Raw genomic sequence first — 18,091 nt, forward strand, 5'->3', positions numbered from 1 at the left:
TGGTATTCCCACATATGAAATCAATAGTAATCTTTATTGTAAAAGTGAATTAAAAGTGAATCTAAAACCCGAAGCCAGACTTTACAGCAGAAACAAAATCATGGCTCCCTGCATCTAGAATGACCATAACGCAGCAGTTTTTTTCATCTAACGTATCAAATCTTTCACAAGAGAGGATCCCAGCTGTTGATAGAAAAATATTCTAGCATCCACTCACAACACGTGGAGATGTGTAATCTCAGTAGTCTGTGTCATGCACACAGATGTCAGCCGTACATTTCAGAACACTATCTCACTCACAGCATCCTGCATGGAAATGGCAAACCTTAGGCAAGTGGAGATGCAGAGCTGGTACAAATTAAGAGCATTCCTGAAATAAGCTGCAACAATGGAAACAAAGGGGCAGATTTATCAAAAGGTCACGCAACGCAGTGCAGCGACACCTTGCTGCTGTACATGACAGGGAGAGCGAAGGAATTCACAATATTTAACATTATATGGCACATGCCTGTCTTCTCCTTGCACTAGGACCTACGCAGACACCTTTGCACCATGGTGCAAGGGTGCTTGCCTTGCAAGCAGTATTATTTTTGTGGAGGAAGGACATCTTCCTGCTCAGAAACAATCCCCTGAGGCTTTTCACTCTTTCTACGTGTGCTGCAGAATTTCGCCTCGTTACACCTTGAATGGGAAGGCGTAACATTTTGATGCATTCCCAGGTCTACCACTCATGGTAAATCTGAGAATGCTTCAGAATCTGTGGGTGGATGTGTGGGAACACCCACATTCTTCCCTTGGAACACCTCCCTGGGGCAGGGTAATGCAAGGTAGTGACTTGTGCTGCCTTGCATTACTGCAGATATACCGTGCCATACAAGGTGGCCTTGCGTGGCTTGGTAAATCACATCCTATATTTTGCTTCGCCTTGTATACCCTTGCCTGGCCAAGGGCAGCACAAAACCTTTTATAAATATGCTCAAAAGTTGCAAGAAATTGAATTGGTTACCAGCAAAGGTTGTCGATAACTTCATCTCCTTTTCTCTCCTTAAAATATGTGATAATTGGCTTTTGTGCATTTGAGTGATGTTTCGTGCAATGCAATTGCTTTTAGAGTACTAGCAGTAGAATAAACAGGATTTGTAGTAAAGGAAACCAGTTTCTCTTTCTCCAATCCTTGTCAAGGAACCTGTGCCAAATCCCTGTAGCATGCGCATTTTCTCACCAATCTACCTTACTGAGATTGGCAACGGGCCATTCAAGTTCCATAGATCTCTAAGCTGAAGTAGATCCCTTGAATAGAAACCTGTGAGTACCGAGATCCCCATAGATCTCTGGTAGAAGCATTCCTCACGGGGCTGTGTAAGTAAGTAAGGTTTGAGTTTGTGACCTTCTGACGTCATCAGTTAGACCATTATCCTATTGATCTTTCTGGCCTATCTGATCCTTTGAAACCCTTGACATCAGGGCTATACACCGATCTCTTCAGTGGATTTATTCACTCAGTGGTGATCTCCTTTAGTAAGACTGTAACCTATTCAGTGCAAATTACACACTGATTTCCACATTCGGTGCATGAAACTAATGAGTACACTTACTCAAATTGGTACTCTATTTATGATAGATAAACTCAGTGATCTGAAGTAGGTACTTCAATCCACGGTGCTGTTCGCCTGCAGTCAAAGGACAGGACGCAGCAATATTTGCTTTGACATGTGAGGTCACCTTAATAGGACTCAGTGACACACGTCTCTATGCAGCTGCCATTTTCACCATATATTCTTCCAAGCACTCTAGAAATTATTACATGTAATGTTATTGTAAGCGCCCCCTGCATAGCCTTATGCTGTTTCTCTATGTTATGTCTATTTTATTAACGCGGCAGGACATCAAATATACAAAAATAAAATACATTGAGCTTTAATTCGTTAGAAGTTTTGCATTTTGAATAATGTTGTTTGATTAATGTGCTCTGTCTGGCTCCTTTCAATAAATACATTTGCCTGCCCTATCCACAACCTCAAGTTGTAAAAAGGATATTACTTTTAACACAAACTTACAAAACCACCTACAAAACAAATCAGTGGACAACACATACACGCTTTTTTGCTGTAACTAAGCCAGACAGATGTTGCTATTTTTCAACTTCTGCTATCCTTGTATCATGTCAGTCCTCTTTTTTAAAGCGAAATAGATGTCACCTGATAGTCGAACATTTGCAAACGTAGCCTCTCATCATTGGGACTTCTCAGACCTTAGTACCTTCCTTATATTATCCTGGCTTCACATGTGAGCACTGGCTTCTAGGAAGAAGTGATGTGAGGGGAGCTCTCTAGACACTTCTGACGAGTTGGTTCTTCCAATGCCAGGTTTTAGCTCGTATAGATCCTTTAGTTATAAATCATTTAACCACACTTTGTGTATTTGTTCGTGTGTGTGTGTATGACATACAATATCATGTGGTTAACCAGAGCACACCATCAAAAGTGGTCATCAAGAGAATTTGTTTCGAATAAATGTAAAATATAAACAAATATAATGATTCAAGATTTCAATTTTTACAAAAGTTATTCTTGAAAATGTATTTGGGAAATGAGACCCTCTCTACGTTTTAGTTTAATGCGAAAAACGATAGTAAATATATGCAGACTTCATGGATATGCTGACTATGAGAAAGTGGATTATTAGATGAGGTGGATGGTAATCCCCCACAAGTAATAATGTAATTATTTGTGTTAGGTCCAATAAATGATTTAGTAATTTAAACCTGAGCACAGCAGCTGGTAGCTATGGCACTGATCAGACAGGCTTAATTTATGAAAATGTGTACAGCATTTAGAAATACCAAAAAGTTGAAAAAACAACATAATAAAAATGATAATCCAAGTTATAAAAATTGAAAATAATTTATTGAATAAATTAGAAAGCGCAAAGCCCCAACCTTGGACAGCAGGTAATGCTAGAACGGGACAAGGGTAAGGCTTATGGCCGACCATGATGGAGCATGGGTTAGAAACACAGGTTAGTTTGCTCTGTGCCATAGCTCAACCTATAGTAGCTGGCACAGAACAAACGGGCTTAATTTAAAAAAAAAATATGTAAAGCATTTAGAAGTTCCCAAAAAGTTAAAAAGTCGAAAACACAACGCAATAAAAATCACAATCCAAGTTATAAAAATAGAGAATAATTTAATTAACAAAATGACTCCAAAACAGCAACATTTTAGTTGGGGGAACCGGAGATATGAATTTTGAAACTTTAGAATAAAAATAGCAACAGATGCTGCTCTCTGTCAGGACTATTGCAGTTTGTACCTTTGGACATAGACTGTTTTCTGGATGCTGTATTTCCTCAGTGGGGCAAGGCTGTGGGCTGTAGCCAAGAAGGGTTCAATACTGTTGGATGCCGGTTGGTGCACCTGAAACAGATTTGGTGCTGTGGAGAAGAATGTAGCAGGAGCTACTGTAAAGTCAATCCCATTGGGATGACCCTCTGCAGATCGGCTGATAAGTTGATCCAATTCCCTCATTGATACTCCAGGCAAAAAGTTAGCAAAAAGTTTCTAAGTCCACGTTTTTGTTTTAGGTTTAAGCAGGATGAGTACAATCTGACACAAATAGATGCCACCAAAATGTTTTGGGCAGGTCCAGTTGAAACTGCGGGCTGGGCTCTACCAATAGGCTTTGTGATGCATATGTGTCCCTGTAGCTTAACAAAAGGCCAGCCACTTGACCACTGAAGCCCACATCTTTGTCCTGGGTGGGAGTAGGTCCAGCTCTTAGGGTTCTCTTCACAGGTATTAACAGCAGGTGCAATCTTTCTGTCTTTCACAGGTCCAGTTGTGCTCTGAAGAGGTTAGCAGGTGTGCCATATTTGTGCGTGACTGCTGACCTCTCCGTAACCAATAGGAAAAAGGTTCCCGGGGTAACTTTACCTACTTTTGGCAACAGTTCCTATGTGCCCTACGGCAAATAATGCCACAGTGCCCCTCTCTACCTAAATCCAATATGGCAGAACCTTTTTTCCCTGTGTAGCACTCCTGTGCCCATCGTACATGTGGCCAGGGAAATGAGCAACCCTCCCGCGGGGGCAGCCCCTATCCCAGTAGGGTAGGTGCCTTGCTGGCTAAAGGAGATAAAGGACGGGACATGCCCTGATGTTATCTATATCTGCTTGTGACAGGGTAGGTCTCTTTGTATTCAGCAAGTTCATGGGCACCTCCCAGATGGTCATCCTATCAGAGGAACAGAACAGCTCCCCACACCCAAGAACTGTGCCTCTGCTCTGGAAGCAAGCATATACCTCCTCAAGGAACCATTCAGCCCCTAGCTAACAGTTGGAAGCTCATGCAAATGTGTTTCGCGAGGCTTTAGGCAGGAACAATTGATTTTATTAAAGTACCTTTTGAAAAATCTTTAGTACAAATCTGACTTTACTAATGATTTGAGCTCGTAGTAAATATTTAAAAAATTCCAATAATGCACTTTTTAGCTGGTTCCTGTGTGGAGATAATATTATTTAATTTTAATAATATATCCCAATACTTCCCTATGAAAGAGTTTATCCTGCTATTGTGAAAACATCTTTTAGGGCCTTGTCACTGTAAGAACAAATGTTCACATGACCTACTTTTAAATAGTATGCACCCTGCCTTATTGCTATTTAATTCCTACTTAGGGGTGACATATTATTATTTAAAAGGAGGTTTTAGTCCTGTCAAAAGGGGTTATTTTGACTGGTCAAATCTGTAGTTTTACAACAGCACAGACAGGCTACACTAGTAGTGATGCATTCATGTATTGCACTCTCACTAAATTAGGGGCACAATGCATGCTGTAGTCTACTAACAACATTTTACTTACAGACCCTGGATAAATTTGTACCATATATTTGGGACTTATGGGTAAGTTAAATAGGCCAATTATGAAAACAGCCAATTTCAAAGTATTTTACGGGTCGGAGCACATGCCTGGTTAGCAGAGTCCCAGTGAACAGTGTCAAAAAACCAGCAGCATCAGTCCATAAAAATAGGGGTGATCATGCAAAAAGAGGCATTTTTTTCTACACTGACATTTTTATTTTGATTTACATCTATGCTTAACAGATGAACATAAGTGATGAAGAAAATAAGTATTTCATGGTGCACTTGCATTGTCCATGAGTCACACAAGTCGACACATGGCAACGCAAGTGCTTAAGTGACATTTATTAAGCCAGAAAATCGATATTTGCATGTCCTTGTGTCCCTTTACACCTGCAATGTAATGCAAGGCAGTCTTGTGCGCAGCCTTGTATTACCCTGCACCAGGGATGTGTTACATGGGTGTAGCGTGGGCGTCCTCATGCATCCACCCATGTATTTTGCAGCAAACCCAGATTTACTAAGGTCAGTAGACCTGGGTTTGTGCCACAATGGTACACCTACCTGAGGCTGGTGTAACATGCAGAAATATCTTTATTCCTCCTTGTTATTTCCTCTTTGAATGTGTGCTGCATTCTGCAGCACTCATACAAAGAGGAATAAGCTTCTATAAATAGTTTTTGTGCAGGAAGGTACCTCTTCCTGCACAAAACTATTCTGCCCATAACACAAGCATCCTTGCTTCATGCCTTGATATGTTGCTAGGCTGCCACAAGAGTGCCAGCGCAAGGAGAGTGTAGAAGCATCCCACATCTTTGTAAATATGCATTTCTGCTCTCTTCCTTTTGCGCAATGCATTGCAGCAAGTTACCTTGCTACGTTTCATTGCGTCAAAGTTTAGTAAATCTCTTCCTTTATTTTTTGCCATTAATGATCTTCCTTAGTGGTGGCTGTATGCTCAGGAATTAAGTATAAAGAGGAGAATGTGTCACTATCAGAAAGTAGAAGAACATAAAGCAGCAAGTGGAAGAATGAAGCAAGGAAAATATGTGCAATAATACAAATAACTTTTACCTGAGGAAAGTGGAATTTATTGGAGTAAATTGAGTGAAATGCAAAGGAAAGCAAGTGTAGCATAAAATGTGTGTTTGAAAAAAACTTCAAAGAATGGGGATAGTAGTGTGAAAGGATTTAAAAAAATGAATGAATGTGCTTCTGGAATACTTTGTTCCTAGACCTGAATGAAGCCATCCCAGAAACAGAAAGATTGAATTCCAAAGCACTTAAAACTCGTGTCCATCTCTCTGTGAAGAACAAACGTCATCGTCCCTCTAGAACACGGTTGTGTGACAGCGTCAGCTCAACCGATGGGGAGGATAGTCTGGAAAGGAAGGTAATTAATACAGTGTTTCTTTCTCTTTTAAACCCTCTGTGGTGTATCTAGTTTCTAGCTGTCTCTCCCTAAAAGCACTGAATTGTTTGTGATATATTGGGCACTATTTCATATATTTTAATGTAGATCTCTGTTCCCTAATTGGAATTTATCTTTGTGCAGATATCGTCACAGATGTGATGGCTGCAAGACGTTTGCTACCTTGTATAGTATAGGGTAGTTTTCTCACTGGTGCACATAGCTTCTTGTGTATTGCAATAGGTGCAAGTGGCATTAGGAAATGTAGCTTTATTACTCAGCCAAAATATCTAACTTGTCGAGCATCTTGTCAGTAGCTGTGGGATTCCATGTGGGATTCCATGTGTGTAATACCTCACAAACACTGTGTTCATACTTGGCTTAAAAAAGCATACCATATTCTTCTTTCGCTAGTGTTAACATTTGGGACATTACTTGCGACGGATATGAGTTACTCACAAGTCAAAAGTCCCTTTGGAGACTTGGACTTTGGAGACTTGGAGACTTAGAGCAACTTTGAAGAACATCTTTTGAGGGTCTACTGCACTTTCTCCAGACTCCCACAATACTCTCTGAAAAGGTTGATGGTGCCTCTATCCTTCCTGTGCCACCACCGAAGGTAGCATACTCATTTTGATCTGGGTATCCGGAGACATATTGGGTACACATTTGCCTGGACTTGAGTATTATATTAGTGGCTTTCACCAGGGGCAGGGAGGCATTTTATGGGTCCAGGTAAGAAAACAGTTTTTGTTGTTATGGACGCCCAAGTCCCTCCAGGGGACTTGGACATGCCTCTCCATGGTGAGCTATGGGGTGGAACATCAATGCCCCCTTCTACCTGGTGGCTCCCTTGCACACAGCAACTTTCCTTAGGCAATTATGAGAGTCAGCAGTGCTTCCTTCTCCCAACCATATCCGGGTTGGCGGGGATATATTGGTGGTGACCAAGAGCAGGGGCAACACATCACCCTGATGGGAGTGCGGAGGTGTTCCTGTACTCCTCCATGTATTCTATGGGGATGATATCCCCAAAGCCATAGGAGATCATGCACACCCCTAACCATTAAAGTTAATTTAATGACAATTCGACACCCCCTGGAGGCCTGGTCTCCTCTAAGGGATTTTTAGTAATCATGGTGAAGTGCCACACATGAGATTCTCTGCCTAGTCCCCCGGGGGACCAAGCTTTACACCTTAATTTCTCCAGCCCAGTAGGGCCATTTGCATGTTTCTGTTTTTATTTTGGCCAACTCTAGCCACCAGGAGTATTTTCTTCAGGCCTCCTGGCCAAAGTAGGTTTTGTTTTGAGGGGAGCTGGGTTTTGCTGCATTCTTGGCAGACCTGTCTTCAGTCTGGGCTCTTGATGCTCCTGCCTGTTTGGGGGCATCTTCCACAGTCCCTCCACAGAAAGCAAGCTGAACACCCCGTAACAATCTTTCTAGGTCTCACGGTCTCCTGGCTTCTTGAAGGACACACCTGTGTCAGTGTAGTCAAGGGCTAGTCCACAGAAGGACCATAGAAACCACCAAGGGCTCCCAGCAAATCCATTCCCCCTGCTCTTTCTTCAGGCACCATAATGGGGCCAGCAACACTTGGGTCTGGAGAGAGTCCTAGGTGTCAGCTGAAGCCAAAGTCCCAAAGTCAATCCTTGCTGAGGTTCAGGGGCTTTCTTCCTTCCATTTGGGAAATATTCTCGCATCGCCGTCGCAGGTCCAGTGACTTCTCAAAAGTCTCTCCCTTCTGCCCTTCTACCGATGTATTTAAGTTGAGGTGAAAAGTTCTAGAACCCAGGCATCCTTGGTCAATCCTAGGATGCCACATCATCACTCCCCTCCTGATCCAACACACCTGCACAGAATCTTGGGACATTTCAACATGGCGACTTCAAGTGGTCTATGAAAAGACCTTCCCTGGGAGACACAGCTGCCCGATCCCTTTCAAACACAACTTCAAAGAAGAACCCCTCCTGTGTTAAGCTCCATAGGTCTGACCTTTCTTCTTTGTTTATGAGGGTGCTGGCTTGCCCAAGCCAAGGTCAATGTGAGGCGTTAATGAACACATGCAGATGTCCTCCATACCCCTTAATTTCCCAGGAACTGGGTCAAGCACTGCTAATGCCTCTTTTGTGTGTGGGCACCTGTAATCCTCCTGCTAGCCAGCAGAGTAATTATCTTGGCCCAGTATGGGGGATAAAGGCCTTGAATCTGAATATGGCTGAGTCAAGGAAATATAACAATTATCAAAGTGATGTAAGAAGTGTAGTTATGACGAAACTGACTGTGGTTCTACAAACATGATGCATGTTTACCCTAAGATTAATACCTTACTGGACGCTGTAGGCCCAAGTGGAATGAAACTGTACATTAATGCAGAGTTTGCCTATAATTTGTAATACAGTTAATCAGCACAGCCTTTCATTAAGCACTAAAAACCCATACTATGACTGCCCGATGTGAGAAATTGGGTTTTTGGTTGACTGGTGTGTGAGCCCTGGTCAAGCAGCAACCACAATCCGTATCAGGGTGAGGCACAAGCCAATCCTATATTAACCTGTGCTCAATACTCTGGAAGCTTGGCACAGAGCAGTCAGACTTAAGTTAGAGGCAATGTGCAAAGTATTTTTGCAACACTTCAAACAGTAATGAAGTGAAAGACACCACACAAAAAGGATCCCAAACCAAGTTATCAAAATAGAGTAAATTGTAATAGATAAAACAAGACCAAAATGACCAAAATCCAACCAGTAGAACCGGAGTTCTGAATTGTTCAAGATTTTAGGTTAAAACGATGCCAAAACAAACAAAGTGCCAGCCAAGGCTATCTGGTTGCTCTGGCCTGGGGCAAAGTCACACTTTCAGGCTGACTGTGATGGAGTGAACGTCGACTGCGGTCACCATGGTAAGACCCCTGAAGTCTGGCTTCTCAAAGTCCGTGCCAAGAGTCACATTCATGTTGGAGGGTGCCCTGAGGTGTAGGGAGAGAGTCGCAGGCGTCTGCCAGCATTGCGGGAAGTGCAAGCCAGGCATTGCAGGCAGGCGTTGTTAGAGCTTCGTGTTCGCATCCACTGTGGCGGTCATTGCTGCTGTGCGAGTGGCAAGGTCTTGGTACGAATAGGCCCATTTGTGGTCTCAAATAGTCCAACAGCTTGAATTCAGCTGCTGTGAGCAACACCAAAGGGCCAAGACCTGAGCAGCACAACTTGAGGGTCAGGAACTCACTGCAACTGGGTCCAGGGGCTGATGTAGAGAGATGAAGAGTCTTTTATGTCCCTGAGGCTCAGATCACGAGGTCAGTAGATTAGCCCTTGGTGTCTCTCTAGTGTCCTGGGTTCAAGATGGAGTTGCAGGCCCAGTTCTTACCCCCAGGCAAGAGGGCAGCAGATCAGCAGAGCAGGGCAGCAGTTTCTTCAGAGTAGCAGTACAGCAGAGTGGCAGTCCCTTCAGCAGCACAGCAGTCCTTCTTCCTGGCAGAGTAGGAAAAGGTTCAGAAGTGTACCAAAGAGTTGGTGAATGAGGTCCAGCATTTATACCCATTTGTGCCTCTGAAGATGCGAGAAACCTCTAGTGGCATGCATTTGAAGTGTACAGGTGCCCTGCTTTCCTGTTCCTGAGTCTAGGCTAACCAAAGGGAGTATGCAGCCCTTTGTGTGGAGACAGGACACAGCCTATTCCAGTGTAAGTGGGGCTGTGCCCAGCTCCTCTCTTCCATCTTGCCAGTGATGGACCATCAAGTTACACCTAACCTCCCCATTGTGTGTGGCTGTCTAGGAGGAATACACAAAGCCCAAGTGTCACCCACACCCAGTCACGTGGAACAGATACAGGCTGTATTAACCAATTGGCTAAGGCAAGAACATGGCATTTTCAAAACTATAATTTAAAATCCATCTTCACTATAAATTAGGATTTTAAATTCCAATTCCAGAGAAACCAAACATAGAATGGTTACCTGGTCCCATATGGAAATTACACTTCTAAAATGTAATAAGGTAACTCCAATGTTATCCTATTGGAGAGGTAGGCCTTGCAGTAGTGAAAAACAAATTTAAGACTTTTTCACTACCAAGACATGTACAACTTAAAACTACATGTCCCACTTTTTAAATATATTGCACTGCACCCTCTAGGCTGTATAGGGCCAACCCTAGGGGTGACACATGTACTAAAAAGGAGCCCAAGCTAAAGGTTTATTTTGCCAGGTCGACATGACAGTTTAAAACTGCACACTCATGCTCTACAATGGCAGTCCTGAGGAATGTTTAAAATGCTGCTTAATTTGTGGCACAATCAGTGCGGGAGGCCCACCAATAGTGCCACTTTACTAGGGAATCACAGGAAAAATAAATATGACAATTGGGTATAAGCCAATCTAGCATGTTTGAGGGTGAGAGCACAAGCACTTTAGCACTTGTTAGCAATGCTAAAGTGTGCAGAGTACAAATGTCAAAAAAACTAAATTCAGCAGAAATAGAAGCAAGGCAAAAAGCCTGAGGATGACCCTGCAAAAAGGGCCAAGTCCAACACGAAATCACATTATAAGGCCTACCCCAGGCCCTTGAAGAGTCCCATGTGGAAAAGGCTACATGTGGACCGGGATGTGCAATTTGGTAGTCTCGCTTGCCACGCTTACACATGTGCATATGCGCGTGCTCTCATGCTCATGTGTAACCAGCCCAGAGGCTCCTACCTAAGCTCTGCAGCAGCAGCCTTATCTGAAAATGGAGGTGCTGGCTGTTAGCACTCTCAATTTGTTTTCATAGAGCGAGACTCAGATGGTGAGACTCACTCAGAGTAAAGGTCCGAAAACCATGTAGCCAAAGGGGAAATATCCAGGAGGATTAAATGGGCAGAACCCATTTCCTACAAACAGGTTATCTCCCAGGATAATGCAGACTATCAAACACTGCTTAAGGGAACAAACCATAGTGTCCATTTTGAAAAGCAAAATAAAATCACTGAAAATGCTCAACCTTTCGCTGACCTTTCTACTGCTCAAGATGACTCATGGCTATTTTGCAAATATGTTGGGGAAACAATATATTTTAAATTTGTATGTGGATCGATAGTTGAAAAGAGAAGGTGACTACAGCTTCTTACTATTGTGATTCAGAAAAAAAACACTAGGCAGAGTAGTGACAATAACAGACTCATTTAAAGAAGAGGTTGTTCCATATGTTTCAAAACAGTGCAGTCGTCCTGATCTCAGGCACTCAACCAAGGCACTCAACCAAGGGATCCGCTTGTCGGTTCTAGCAGTACAATGGGGAAGGAGCAGGAGGGTTAGCATCAGAACTCTTATTGACAAAACACAGGAAATGTTATAAAAACTGAAATTTATTAATGCCACTGGCACCTACTGCATAATGTGAAATTAATTTTTATATAGATTTCAGTTTTTTTTTTCTTATCATGAATTTGATAGTTGATACACACAATAAAGCATGTCACTTTCACTAACTTGTATACACATGGCCTTAAAAATCCTCTTTGATATTTAATGAAAACTATAGTCAGCAAAGGTGTATCATGCATGTGGTTATAATCTAACCTACTGAAATGTTTTTAAAGATGACAAATCATAATTATAACAGAGCTTGATCTTTTTGACTTTCTAAAGACTTAAATACTTTGCATAATTTGTTATACCTACAGCCCTCAGACGGCCATGGTAGTCCAATCGTGCACATTGCCAAATCACCTCTCTCTGTGTCTGTGCGAACATGCTCTTCAGCATCAGATTCTGGAGCTTCTTCACTTTCCCCAGTTGCTCTCAGTTCTGCATTTTCATTTGAAAACCTGGCTGACCACCAGGATGACGACGAGCAGCAAGTAGGAGATTCAATGTCCCCACTGACTATGGGAGACACTCCAATTTCCTCTCCTTCCAAGTCCTGTAAAAGTTCTGAAGCTTCTCCTTCACATCAACCTAACATCGGCCATGGAGATCAAGATAAAGGTACTCATTCTTTCATTTATGCATTTCAATCACATATGTTAAAACATACTGATGTGCTTTACCAGACCAACTCTCATAGTGGCCCCATTTTAAGGACTTATTTCTGATATTATTAAGTCTGATGGTTAGAATACTTCCTAGTTTATAGGAGCAGGACCGCTACCATTCTGGTTTTGTACTAACATATGTATGTTCTATACATTTGGGTTTGGGTACAGAACACGTTAACTTTTATTAAGCGCCTCCTTAAATGACGCAAGAACCGGTAAACTCTTTATTTTGTTATTATAAGTTGACCTATATTTGTTAAAAGCCCTTTCAGACCCCTGACATAAAATACAGAACATTTCTACTTGCAAAATATGAATAATGAAAATACCATATAGATGCTCTATGAATCCAACAGACTGAAAATGAAATAGAACTGTTCTCTAGAGCAGTATTGGTTTGTCTCTTATCTGTTGGGTGTGTCCACAGATTAGAAATTTAATTATGGCTCAAAAAAACACTATCTCATCTCCAGATGTCAACTCATTAAAAAATGTAGTTTTTCTTTCTTCTTTAACTCTCCCTTATTGTCTTTACTTTTGAAATCTACTTCTGTAATCTACCTGCTGTCATCTGTAGTGACTAAGCACAGCACATCATTCTCATTGGGATTCAAAGTATTACTACAGACCTTTTATAAGCTAATATATCCCATAAGTGTGTATATAGTAGAGTTACAAGTGTATTCTTCACTTTTGGTAATACAGCTAGTCAATGTTATACTTTTCTTGCTGGGCTGGTTTAACTAATTTGTCATGATCATTGGCTCAGTATTACTGCTCTGAATTTCAATTGATGGAGCTGTACTGGGTATAAGGACTCACAAGTCTGGCTTAATGGCATCCCAATGGATACATTGGAAATATATTTAATTCACACATACCACATCCTGTGGTTTGACAGTTAAATTATGTAATTTCTACAAGGATATCCAGATTACAACCTTCTTCTTTTTCCATGGATCTTGACTACTTATTTCTAAATTTCAGATCTGTGGTAGGGCCTTGAGCTGACAAATTTGGGCAGACAAGTAGGATGCTGAGTAAGGTATAATTCATGTCTTTTGTTTTGCATTCACTGAGGGACAACCAGAGGCATTTAACAATTGCTACATACTTGCATCATTCCAAAACTAGTTCATGCAGGGTCTGGATATCATTGGCAAACATGTGACATCTAAGACCAGCACTTACCCATACAAGGTACACATATCTATGTTAGAAAGTAGCTAGAAAAGGCAGATACTGGCAGAACCTCACAGGGCATGCCATCTTCCCTGATATAACTCTGAAGTCCTCATCTGTTGACCTTTAAATGCCTGGAAGGACTGAATTCAACGTAAGGAAGCTCTAGTGATATTCACTTGCCTATTTATGAGATTTTTCTTCCTCACATAAATCCTAAAGTAGCAGACAATATATCCCTTATTTAGCAAAGATAAAAAGTTTGCCTGCCGCCTTCGACTCAGCATGTAGAAACCTCATTTTCAATCTGACAGTAAATAATACTCGGGATATGCCTACAACTGATAAATGATCACCCATACCAACATTTTCTGATGGATACTTCTAATTGTAGATTCCTCACCTTGTGAATACCCACAAGCTGCCGGACTGGATCTGGTGATTTTGTATCACCATTGCTCCCAAAAGCTAGAAGGTGGCGTTGTTGGCTCCAAGTTCACTTCGACCTGCCCAGGAAGTGACACAGGAGCCACATATATGCTTCACCCCTGCTCGCTGACCTAAGTTCCTTTCTTTCTGCACCCTAGTACACGGATCCGTAGCTTGCTACTTTAAAATGTTCTCCGTTTATTGGCAAATCTTTCCTAAAAACATTTCACTACAGTGTGCAAGGGAACACGCCACCTACAAAGACTACATGGTTTAAACTTTGTGGGAGGTGTAACAAGCAGATGTATGTGAAAGATCCTAATCAGGTATGTCTCTGGTGCCCGGTCTTCACAAGACTCCAACTCTTGCAGGGGCTGAATTCCAGGCAATCTGAGACTACAACGTCAAGCTCTACATCACCAAACACTATCAGAAGGTGTGTAAGGGCTGGTCTTGCTCTGAGTTGAGGTTGCGGACCCATTCACATTCTCAAGGAATGTGCCCTGATAGGTCTTCTTCACACTACAAGTTGTCGAGTAAGTCCAAGTCAATAAGAAGCACAAGAAGTTGAAGCGTGACTCTTCCTTGTCCTGCCACTCTTGCCTTAAGATGTCACCAGGGCGTCATGGTGCATCCCAGTCTAAACCCAATCTCCTAACAAGGAATACATTCTCCAGCTCATACCGATGCAGCCAGAATTCCCGGGTCCAACTGTGACGGGTCAACAAGTAGCAGCTTTTAAATAAGCCATGTTGCACATCTTTGTTACCGTTTTGGCTCCTTCCTGCATCCCTTTGGACCCCAAAGATTCGTGGAGGTCTCCATGCAGGCTACTGCCGATTGATTCATCCTCAACACCATCTGTGGCTCTTGATTCCTCTGGGTTGCTTCTCCAATGCCTGGGCCGACGCCAAACTTGACTTCAAATCCAAGGCCAAAATCCACCCCAGTCTCTGCTGTGTCAAGGTCATCACTGATGTTATTAATGCTGGAAAACACAATTTTATTGGACTCTGAAGCAAATCTGACACAACTTTGACCAAGGTTGTGCCCTTCACAACTTCGGGTGCAGCTGGTTCAACCTCATTCTGACTAAGACAGGACACTGCCACTGCCACAATCTAGGGTGCTTCACATTCCTTTTCGCTGAGACTCAGAACATAGCCAACATGGTGATACTGGAGATGACTGGGATGATGCATCCCATTTTTAGGACAATTGTTTTGTGGATATTCAAGATGCTAGTGCAATAGACTCCTCCCTGGACATTGAGTTGAACTCTCTCCTGGCCCTCCCACAGAAGAATCTGCTTCTTTTGCTGTGGTGATGAGAAAGGCTGAAGACATTTTATACCTTTTTATTGGCATTTATATAATAGTACATACAACAACACATCTGGTAATGCGATTGATATAGACATACAAGCAAGAGCGCTTAATCGCGCCTTATGTGGACTTCTGAGCGTGTAAGCCTAGGGTATGTAGGCCCCCACTCAGTCTATGAGCTGACAGCAGTCCCCGGAGGCCTGTGCCGAAGTATACCCAACCAGCTTGCGTGGTGGTCGCTGCGCCTTGCTGGGGCTGTGGGGTTATCTATTCCCCCTTGTATTTTATCATAGGGGCTGTGGGATTGCAGCCACATGTTAACCATAAACAAACTGGGGATATATAAACTGGGGATGCACTGTGTCACAGAGGATGAGCACTACTAATATTACGCCTGAGAGCAATACCATTGCAAGGTATGTTGTTGGGGTTATGCGGTTGCGAGGGGGAAGAGGGAGGCGGGAGCACTGATCACTGCCCGTGCGATGGCGTGATAAAGGAACAGTCGCGGTCAGAAATTACGACCCGCCGGGCGTCCGGACCCCCTGTACAACTCCCTGGGTGGACTCATGGGCCATGGGGACCACGGGGGGGACCAATCGTTCGTGGTCCCGCCACCGTTATCGTTTCCTGCGCGAAGGAATGCAGTAGCATGGCCCAGGGCAGGGAAATCAGGTGTTTGCGAAGTCCCTGGGCTTCCTCCGCTAGGAGTATCTCTTCCTCTGCCTTACCCCACTTTTTGACTGTGCCCAACCATGCCGCTAGGGGAGGCCCCTCCGGTGTCTTCCAGTGCATAGTGATGCACCGTTTGGCCAGGAGGAGCACCAAGGAGGTAAACTGCCTCTCTACTTTCATGTGCTTGTGTCGCTTGTGGATGCCCAGGGCACTAGCCTCCCATGTATATAGGTTCTGTAGCCCCGTGACCGTGTGAAGGACGGTGTGGATCGCGTGCCAGTAACTGTAAAGCATCGGACAATCCCAGATCATGTGTATGAAAGAGGCAGTGGGCTCCAGGCACCTGGGGCAAGCAATTGAGCTGTCAGGGAAATACTTCTGTACATTTTCGGGAGTGAGGTAAGCCCTATGCAGGATGTGCAATTGTATATTCTTAAAGCAGTAATTGTGAGATACCTCCTTGGTATGCTCAAGGGCCCTGGTCCATTCCCTGTCATGTAGTGGTCTGCGAACGTCAGTTTCCCAGTGTTCTCTGAGGGGTGCAAGTGTGGGTTGTTGTAGAGTCCGTATGGCTTTATAGATCCAGGTGACTAAGTGGCGTCCTGGCCCCATCTGCAGGATCGCATGGATTACCGGATGCGTGGGGGGGTTCCGTGTCAATCACGCGCCACTGCTTGCGGCAGTCTGTTAGGAGCTGTCTATACAGTAGGAACTGTCCCCATGGAAGTTCGAAGTCGTCGACAAGCGCTTCAAAAGTCTGCAATTGTCCCTCGAAAAATAACGCCCCCACCTCCGTCACGGCCTGATCCGTCCATATTTGCAGCAATCTCTCTGTGTAATGTACCCGGCCCTTGGGGAACCCTATTAGTGGCAGAAGTGGGGAGTACAGGGGCGCAGCCCGATTCATACGATGAATACGTGCCAGACAGGCGCGCGCAGTCATCACTTGGAGGGGCTTAGTCGGCGACGGCGCTGCCCCTGGTAACAACATACGGTGAATAGTAGGGGTTTGAATGTGCCCTGTCGTAGTGATCAGTTACCTCTGCGCCCGACCCACCGTCCAGCGAGACACCCACTGCAACTGGGCTGCCAAGAAATACGCCTCAAATGATGGGGCCGCTAGCCCATCTTGGTCAAGGGGCAGTTGCATTTTTGCCAGAGCAATACACAGGCTGCCAGAGCCCCAGATGATGGTCCCCAGCAGGGTGTCGAGCTCACGAAATAGGGATCGTGGGGGGACCACCGGGAGATTGGAGAAGAGATATAGCAGGCGCGGAACGAGGATCGTTTTTGCGACCGCTACCTTCCCCGTGACCGCCAGTGGAAGGTCTTTCCAAAAGCGGACAGAGGATCGAATGCTAGCCAGCAGTTTGCGGTAGTTCCCCTCGTATATATCCTGCGGTGTATGGAATAGTCTAACTCCTAGGTAGCGAACCGCTTGGGGGCTCCACGAGATGTCCACATTGCCCATTCGTATTTGACAGTGGGGCATAGCCTGCACCAGGGGATAGACAGTGGATTTGGGCCAGTTGACTTTGAGTCCCGCCACTTCCGCAAAGTCTTGTACGATACGCAGTATAGGAGTTAAATCGGCTGCAATATCCCGGACATATATAAGCACGTCGTCAGCATATAACGATACTGAGTGGGTGGAATCGCCTATTCAGATATCCCACTCCTCACCCGCGGCGCGGAGGAGAGTCACCAAAGGCTCCATCGCCATGGCGAAAAGTAAGGGGGAGAGTGGACATCCTTGTCTGGTGCCACGACGGACTGTAAAGGAGGCCGAAATAAGGGAGCCTAGTCGCGCTCTGGAGCTGGGCGCGGAGTAGCTGAGTTGAGTGTAGGCTTGTAGCCTGGGTCCTATGCCCATGCGTTGCAGGACCCGAAACAGGTAGGCCCACAAGAGTGTCAAAAGCTTTTTCGAGGTCCAGCACCAGACACGCAGCGTGGGGGAACCGATCCCGTATCTGGTCCTGGACGTGGAACAGCCGCCGGATGTTATAAGAGGTATGCCTGCCTGGGTCAAAACCGTTCTGATCCGGGTGGATTAGCTGCGGAAGGACCGCAGCGTACCTATCAACCAGGATTCTCCCGTAAATGTTATAGTCTGCTGGCAATAAGGCTATGGGTCGATAGGAGCCCAGTTGGTGAGGGTCCCTATCCGGCTTGAGAAGGGACACTATGACTGATTCGCACATGT

At 44.2% G+C, this 18,091-nt stretch overlaps 1 protein-coding gene across 7 annotated transcripts in view; it reads left to right on the top strand.

Moving 5' to 3' along the window:
- PPP1R9A (protein phosphatase 1 regulatory subunit 9A) overlaps nucleotides 1–18,091 on the top strand; it is a 772,375-nt gene that overhangs the window by 657,085 nt on the left and 97,199 nt on the right. For 4 of the 7 annotated variants that reach the window (XM_085630850.1, XM_085630851.1, XM_085630853.1 and 1 more), the window contains 2 exons: nucleotides 6,094–6,251; nucleotides 11,924–12,227. The exons of the other annotated variants lie outside the window; for them this stretch is intronic. In XM_085630850.1, the coding sequence (XP_085486976.1) occupies nucleotides 6,094–6,251; nucleotides 11,924–12,227 (462 nt within the window). The remainder of the gene's footprint in view (nucleotides 1–6,093; nucleotides 6,252–11,923; nucleotides 12,228–18,091) is intronic. 7 annotated transcript variants of the gene reach the window in all.

The sequence above is a fragment of the Triturus cristatus genome, chromosome 10 (genome assembly GCF_964204655.1).
Source record: "Triturus cristatus chromosome 10, aTriCri1.1, whole genome shotgun sequence".
In the NCBI taxonomy this organism is placed as follows: Eukaryota; Metazoa; Chordata; class Amphibia; order Caudata; family Salamandridae; genus Triturus; species Triturus cristatus.